This window comes from Gossypium raimondii, chromosome 3 (assembly GCF_025698545.1).
Source record: "Gossypium raimondii isolate GPD5lz chromosome 3, ASM2569854v1, whole genome shotgun sequence".
Lineage (NCBI taxonomy): Eukaryota > Viridiplantae > Streptophyta > Magnoliopsida > Malvales > Malvaceae > Gossypium > Gossypium raimondii.
Window position 1 is genome coordinate 34,904,294 of NC_068567.1, and position 8,340 is coordinate 34,912,633.

The 8,340-nt window shown below is 33.1% G+C and overlaps 1 protein-coding gene across 2 annotated transcripts; it reads left to right on the forward strand.

Annotated features, from left to right (window-relative positions):
- The first annotated feature begins 376 nt into the window (after nt 1–376).
- LOC105794138 (serine/threonine/tyrosine-protein kinase HT1) lies at nt 377–8,096 on the forward strand. Of its 2 annotated transcripts, none has more exons than XM_052628295.1 (4): nt 377–743; nt 3,522–3,917; nt 5,346–5,801; nt 7,646–8,096. In XM_052628295.1, exons 2-4 carry the CDS (start codon nt 3,561–3,563, stop codon nt 7,871–7,873), a joined length of 1,041 nt encoding a protein of 346 aa, XP_052484255.1. In that variant the 5' UTR covers nt 377–743; nt 3,522–3,560; the 3' UTR covers nt 7,874–8,096. The 2 variants fall into 2 exon arrangements, with proteins under 2 accessions (XP_052484255.1, XP_012478598.1); XM_012623144.2 differs by having other exon boundaries at nt 381–743; nt 3,511–3,917.
- Nucleotides 8,097–8,340: the final 244 nt, after the last annotated feature.

Genomic DNA, 8,340 nt, shown 5'->3' on the forward strand with positions numbered 1-8,340 from the left:
AAAGAAGGCCGACGGAGAGAGGGGCAAAAAGGGAAAAAAGAAGAGGAAATGGCGGGGTGAGAAAATAAAGAGAGAGAGAGGGGTAAATATGAAAAGAGAATGGGCAGAAGACTGAAAGTCATAATCAGAAAGACCCAGATTGTCTCCTCAGAAGTGGATCTTCGCACGTTATCAATGTTTGCCGACTCTTCAACCGTTGATTAATAAAATAACATTATCTTTCTTTTTTGTATCATTTAGGTGAATAGCTTACAAATATACGTAGATGTATATTTTAATAAGTACAAAATGAAAAATTGTGATGAATTAATCCTGATATTAAGTTTGTGGTTGGAATATGAATATCCTAATTAATCTTAAATTATGTTTTTATCATCACTAAACCGTTATCAGTGTAAGACCAAGCTAATAAACCATCATTTTAAATGATATTGCACGTATAATCTCTCGCTCGCTCTCTTTTTAAGCATTTTAATTAGTTATTTTCCTTCTCTTCTACCTTTTTTCACTCTTCTCTCTTTTTAAGCTGATATGCCTGTCTTTCATTCAAGTTATAATCAAATCAAATCTTTGATGCAAATATAGCTCTTTAGCGACCTTTCGGTAAGACAATCTTCCAAAGATGCTCGGTGCATCGGAATATTATTCATTGGGAAGAGGATCTACCATTAATTACTACACGCCTCAAGCTCTGCAACAACTGAGAAGATTCTACTCTGCAATTAAAAAGGAATCACCACGAGGTATGTGAACCTTCTTTGGCTTTCATTTTAATGCAAAATGAATTGGATATTTAACTGAAATGATGGTAGAATCCAACGCAAAATCAAGAAATGAGGTCCCCATTTAGGCCATGAACTTCCGTTTCTTCCACCTAGCATTCATTTCTCTTTTTCCCCTTCTCAAAGTTTAGCGTTTTAATTGGTGAGCTTCTCTAATCGCTTCTTGGTCGATCACTCCCGTATTTCTACATTTTCTCCTTTATTTTTTAGTCATTAAAAAACACACAAGTCTTTCCTCGGCTGCACCCTCAACTCTGCCTTAGCCCCCGCGAGCCGAGGAGATCGCTGTTCCTTGGCTTGCTCCCTAGGACGCACTCGCTCTCGCGTCATGGGCTCTCGGCTTCCGCCTGGTTTGGCTCAGTTCAGCCGCCGAGGACTAGTGTTGGTAGATCTGCGTCGTTCCGGGCTCTGGCACCCTTCAGAATGAGTGTTCTTTTATTTTGATGTTGCGGAGGTAAACAAAATTCCAGAAAATTTACATCTTTGTTTCTTCACTTATTGGACTTTTAACAACCAGAAGCTGCTTCATTGTTTAAGTCCTTATTTGTTATTAATCAATTAAATTTTGATAATTATTTTAAAATCAATATTCAAATACAAGTAATGGTTAGGGTTATGAAAGGGATAAGAGGGAAAAGAGAGAAGAAAATAAATAACGGAAAAAGGAAAAAAGAATTAAAATGCTTAAAAAGAAAAAGTCTAGGGACTAAATATGAAATTTGACCTAAAATATTTGCTTGAAACTGTTAAAATTAAAGTTAAATTACCAAAACACAAATTAAACTAATTTACCAAAAGAATCATCCACTCAGATATGATGGTTAAGAGTAAATTAATCTTCTTCTATAGATCACAATAAAATTCGATTCAATATAGTAATCATTGAGAGGTAAATGGAATATTGTGTAATTACCGTATATATTGGATTCATTCTGTATGGGGTTATATTGATCGGTATTTTATTTTTCGTAATTTTAAATAAAATAATTAAAACCGCATATCCAAAAATTAAGCAAGTCCTTAATAAAATTTATTTATAAATTTTAAAAATAGTTTTTATAACAACAGTACAAATAATCTTGAATAAATTAGAGAGTAAAATTTAAAAAGATAAAATAGTTACATCCAAGAAGGAAAGCATAAAACAACATATATATATATATATATATATATATAAAAATTACCAAACTTGTTGGGTTTGGAATATGCATGACGATTAATACCAAGTTGTTAAATTCTTTGAATACTGAATCTTCTTTGGAAGCAAATTTATCTTATGAAAATTAATGATTATCTTGTGTTATTCTAAAATTAAAAATATTTATCCAAAATGTTTTATTAAAATATACACCTTTTAAAATTCCTAATTTAATCGCAAACATTTTGCTATAAATCCTTTGGAATTTACAACTTTAAAAATTTCAATTGAATTAGTGATACTCACTGATATTTCAAATTAAAGATTATACAAATTAAATGATGATTCTATAAAATAATTCATTACTGTTCTATAGAAAAATCGAAATATTATCAATGCTCTTAGTGCATCCGACGGTCCAGAAATTCTATTTAATACTTATTTTATCTCACAAGAAAATATTTAATGCACAAATAATAAAACATAAGCTCATAATTTAAATAGAAGAAAAAAATGAATGGTTTTTCCCAAAATTTTTCATGATGATAAAATACTAATTGCCAAATAAATTTATATAAATTATCAAATCTATAAACAAAAGCAAGGATAAAAAGGCATATTAATAAATTTAATCATCTATATTTTCATCTTTTGTCAATTTAATTTTTATTTTTATTTAATTAAATTTGATTATTAACCTATTTAACAATGTTGATGTGATAATTTAATTACCTCCTCGTAAGAGTGTAGTTTGCTTTACAAGAAAATAAAATTAATTTTAACTTGACAATATTTCTTTCTTAATAAATATAGCAGCTGATTTGATTTTTTAATTCACCTAACAATAAACAAAGTTAATCTTAATGAATGAGCTTGTCAATGAAATATTACAAAAATCAGAACAACAAAACTTGTTAGACTTTAAGAACCAAAGTTTTCCAATCATATTTGTAAATAGAAAAAAGAAGAGTAAAAAAGCAATTTTCTTTTGGCTAATTTGATATTTTCACGTTTCCTTTGTAAAAGATTATCAGTAAGGTTAGACCCATTTGGAAATTCTCCTTTCGTTTTCTTATTCTTTTCTCTCATAGTCTTTAGCTGTTTGACGCTTTCAAGCCCTGAACAAAAGAAAAAAAAGGCTTTCCACCTAAAATAGTTTTCAGGGTTCTCCGTTTTCTCCATGGCTGCCATTTTCACCTGCAGTGTACCAACAACAAGCTTATTATTGATTTAGCCAATTAGCCTTCCTTTTTCTTTTTACAAAAAGAAATTAAAAAAAAGGTTGAAATTCCTGTTGGTGAATTCCTGCCCTCCCCCTTGTCCTTTTCATTTGATCTCTGAGTTGAGGCTTTGTAAAAACAATGGAGGGGTTGCTTTACCATCTTCAGGGGACACAGAGACAAGAAAAAAGCTTCATTTTTCACCTACAGAACTTTTCTAGTTTTTTGTTTACTTTTTTCAAAATTTTCTGTTTCAAAACTCTAGGATTATTTCAAATTGTGATGCTTGAAGTTTGAATTACATAGTTACGAGTATCCATATTTTTTCATAATCATAACCCATATATTTTTTTCTTTTTTCTTTTTCAAGTTCTACATTAGGTTGCTTTGATGATTTTCTTTGAGTTTTGGTGCTAATCCATGAAGAATTTTTACTGGTTTAAGCAAATCTCAAACAATGTTAAGTCAGAGAGGAGGCTTTCTCTTGGGGAATACAAAAGAGCAGTTTCTTGGTCTAAGTATTTGGTTTCCTCTGGCGGTGAGATAAAAGGAGAAGGAGAAGAATGGAGTGCTGACATGTCACAGTTGCTTATTGGCAACAAGTTTGCTTCAGGTAGACATAGTAGGATTTATAGAGGGATATATAAGCAAAGGGTTGTGGCAATTAAAATTATCAGCCAGCCTGAGGAGGATGAGAATTTAGCTAACTTTCTTGAGAAGCAGTTCATTTCTGAGGTGGCTTTGCTTTTTCATTTGAGGCATCCCAATATTATCACTGTAAGTTCTATATATCTTTGGTATCCTTTTGCCTGCACTATGTTTGTGCTAAAAGGGATCATGGTTTTCCTTTAATGTTTGAATAATGCATCTTTCTTTGGTGTGTGGGATTGGGGGATAGGGTGGCAGGAGAATGTGATGTTGATGACAAAGAAACATAGTAATTTGCTCTCTGCCTTCTGCTTTTGTGATTTTATTGATCACATTCATAACATTATATCATATTAAGTAAGAGTTTAATGAAAAAGATTGTTGAAAAATGAATGGATGGTGACATATCTGGTAGGAAAGCAACTTTTCTGGAATAAGAATGAGCTGGGGGAATCAAACTACTTCACCTTCAAAAGAGAAGAATATGCTTATTTTCCCTTTATAAGATTCTAATTTAAAAGTTTTTTAGCCTTTGATGAGTCAGTTAACGACACCAAGACATACAGCTGAAATAGCCTCATTTTTGTACAAATTTGTGACCTTTCTTTTCACCCAACCATTTTGCAACATTTTATTTGATTTCTAGAGGGAATGGGATAACTGTTGTTGAGCTCTTCAATTGGCATTAAGTGAGACTTATTTATCATACCTGTCTGAGACATGTGGCATTGAATTCACTTACTATTGGAATGTGGATACCTTCAACTTGCCCTGATAAAACCTTGTCTGCTTTACTAAGTTTGGGCATCATAGCGCGATATTTCCAAAAGGTAGCATAATTAGTTCATACTGGTGATATGAATCCTAGTGTAAAAGAATAACCAGCGTCTGATGCCCAGAGGTGTCTCTTTATTATCTTAAATTGATTATTTGGATACAGGCAAACCAGTTCCCCAGGTACTACTCTCACTTTGACCTTCTCTAAAGGTCAGTTACTGTGATTGTGTGGGTTTGCAATTTCTTCCACTAGTGTGCTTTTATGGCCTTATATTTGTGCTTTATCTCTTGAGGTGCAGCCATGAGTCATGATGCAGTTATTACTTAATCCCCCTTGTATCCAGGTTTTAGATATTGGTAAATTCAACTGCGGATGATTGTCCTAGCAATTAGTTGTTATATTAAAGAGTTATTTATCAATCTGGCTTACTGATGCTCCCTTGGGGAATTTTGGGATGCATAATGTTATATCATTTATTTTCTTGGTGCTAACATCCAAATTGTAAAACCAGCTAAAATGAATTAAATTCTTTATCATTCTTGCATAACAAACAATATACTGGAAAAGAATGAAAAGAAGGTTTGAATTGCATAAATAAACCTATACAGAGCTCATGCCTGTCACTGCCTATTAGATTTGCCAACAATCATCTAATAAATTGCAGTATAATAAGCTGAACATTTTTTGCATGACAAGCAACTGATAATCTTAAGTATTTTAAAGCTTGGGGATTCTATTGTCTTAGTAATTCACTAATTGTTACTTTATCTTCCAATCAGTTTGTTGCAGCTTGTAAGAAGCCTCCTGTGTTCTGTATAATCACCGAGTATCTTGCAGGTGGCTCATTAAGAAAGTATTTGCATCAGCAGGAGCCATATTCAGTCCCACTTAATTTAGCTCTAAAATTAGCTCTTGATATTGCACGTGGGATGCAGTACCTTCATTCACAAGGAATACTTCACAGGGATCTCAAATCAGAAAATTTACTCCTTGGAGAAGATATGTGTGTGAAGGTGGCAGATTTTGGTATTTCATGCTTAGAATCTCAGTGTGGTAGTGCAAAGGGATTTACTGGTACTTATCGGTGGATGGCACCTGAAATGATTAAAGAGAAACATCATACAAAGAAAGTAGATGTTTACAGTTTCGGCATAGTCCTTTGGGAGCTTTTAACGGCTTTGACACCATTTGACAACATGACTCCAGAACAGGCTGCATTTGCAGTTTGCCAAAAGGTAAAGTGTCTAACTCATTCTTGGTATGAAGCTACCATGTTATTAAGATTCTCTACCTTCGGCCCATGACTAGTCTTATTTGTCTGCTCTCGCTCTTTCTGGTATTATTGTCTATATTAAGGTCATCGATTAGTTGTGATCTGTCAATTATATAAGAAACACAAAGCTGGGATGGTGATGATCCAACATAATTTATATTAAGGAGTTATCTAACTTAAATGTAAGTGATTAGTTTACACATAAGATTCCAATGATATCCCTTTCCCTTTTCTCATAATGGAAGTGCTAACGATCTAATATTATGCAGAAGTGATGCTTCAGTGAATTGTCCGCTTGTGATGTTGTTGGGGGGAACAAAGTTGAAGATAGTTTTAAGCTAGGATGCAGATATGATGTTATACTTCTTGAATTATGTGAAAAATTTTATTAATTAAACCATATTAAAAGCTTAAGTCTTAACTTTGTGGAACTAGTTTTTGGAAAGCTCCGAATAAAAAAAATTATGAAATGACTATATGAAATAATGAAGCCTGGTGCTAAATGAAGTGATATAAATATAACTAGGCCTTTAACCCTTCTTGAGTTTACAAAGAAATCATGCAACTGGATAGAGGATATGACCCTAAAAGAATTTGGGAAAAGTTTGTAGGATTATCCCCTTTTTATTATTTGTTTCAGGCTGACATTTTAACCCATATGATGCTTACTTGATCATTGACCTATGGACCTATAATTATGTGATGGTAATCATTGTGAAAGAATATGGAGGCAGTGATGCAGCATCTAAAATCAATTTTTTCTGTTGGCATTGAAGTGAGTACGATAGGCAAATGTATCTTTATCCTGATTGCTGACATACTGCTCTTAAGCTTAAACTTGTAAGTGGAACCTTTTTATATCTGGGAATTTCATGTGATCTTTTCAACCACTTGGAAAGCCGGCATGTTTTGCAATATCAACAGGGTTTATTTTTTTTTTTTATTTTTTTTTATTTTGGGGGGGGGGGGGTTGAGAATGTTAATAGGAACCTTTTTAAGGTAGTGAATATAGGACAGTTAATGTGCTTGGGTTGATGATATACAGGCCAAGTTTGCAAGTCTTTATTATCTATCTGTGATATAAAGATCTTTGTATACCTTTCCCAAATCGTTGCGAGTGCATATAATTGCAAGGTAATAAGCTCAATGATCAGTTGGTGGCACCCTACATAATTTCTCATCGTTCAGGTGTTTCTTGAATCCTGATTTTCTCCGCATTGGTGTTGCTAACAACAGAGACAAGTACTAGGCATAATAAAAGCCTGTAAATTTTGATGATACCTTATCATGTTATTAAATATTGAGCGTCATCAATCCTAATTAAGTGATTATATAATTTAAGTATAGCGTTTCCTTTTTAACCTCTATTAATTTGTAATGTAGTGTCTTATGTTGTCAAAATATATAAATTTAAATTGATAATTCACTAAATATGGAAACCTGATAAGAAATAGGGAGTAAAATATACGTGGAATCTATGGTGTAGTTTGTTATGGGTGACATTAAAATGCATTTTTCTAGTTTCCAAGTAATATCATCTTGCCATGTTTATGTTCGGGTGTGAGGTAAGTGTGCTTTTAGTTTTACTTAAGCATCAGCATAAGAGTAGATGCATCTGGAGCTGCTATGACATAATTTGTAGCTTAACATGTATGGTGAGTTCAAACATTATCATTCCTGAATTTCCAGAGGGTCGTGAGCAGGATTGTTGGATGAATGGAGTTCTTTTCTCTTGATCTTGTTCTAAATAATAAGCATAAAATGATTGATTCTCTTCAAATCATATTAAATCTTGGATTTATGCAGGATGCAAGACCACCGCTACCCTCCTCCTGTCCACTTGCGTTTAGTCATCTCATCAACCGATGCTGGTCAAGCAATCCCGAGAAGCGACCACAGTTTGAGGAGATAGTTTCGATTTTGGAAAGTTATGCGGAATCCCTCGAAGAGGATCCGGAATTTTTTAAGACTTATAAACCTTCTTCAGGTCGTACTATTTTGAGGTGCCTGCCAAAATGTATTACTGCGGATTGAATTGCTAAGATGTATAATGATGTGTGATGCTACGTGTACCATAGTGTTTACTTGTCTAGGTAGGTTCAGATGTTCAACTGAACTCTACCTATATATATATATATATATGCGCTTTTGATATAGGTATTCTTATTCCCTTCAAATTTTATGTACCAATCTGAAGTTGTACAACCAAGCAGAATATTGTGTAGTGTGTTTGTTTCACTACAACCGTTTTCGATTACCGTTTTTGTTTTTTATTTTTGGGGGAGGGGGTGTTAATTGCAAGAATGAAATTATTACTATTTAAAGATTTTAAATCGGTTCACGTTGAATTCAAATTTTAAACTTCAACTTTAATAAAAAAATATTAATTATTAACATTATCATTTTAATATTTTATTAATATACTACAGTTTACCTTGCTACAGTATCAAAGGCCCGGTGACCTCGCCCGCGCAAGTTTGAAGTCACCTAGGAGCCCCGTA

What these genes read in the sequence shown, in the direction of transcription:
- LOC105794138 (XM_052628295.1), top strand. Translation starts at nt 3,561, where the DNA reads ATGAAGAATTTTTACTGGTTTAAGCAAATCTCAAACAATGTTAAGTCA. An exon ending in GGCATCCCAATATTATCACT is followed by an intron (nt 3,918 to 5,345) that starts GTAAGTTCTATA and finishes TCTTCCAATCAG; the next exon opens with TTTGTTGCAGCTTGTAAGAA. An exon ending in CATTTGCAGTTTGCCAAAAG is followed by an intron (nt 5,802 to 7,645) that starts GTAAAGTGTCTA and finishes GGATTTATGCAG; the next exon opens with GATGCAAGACCACCGCTACC.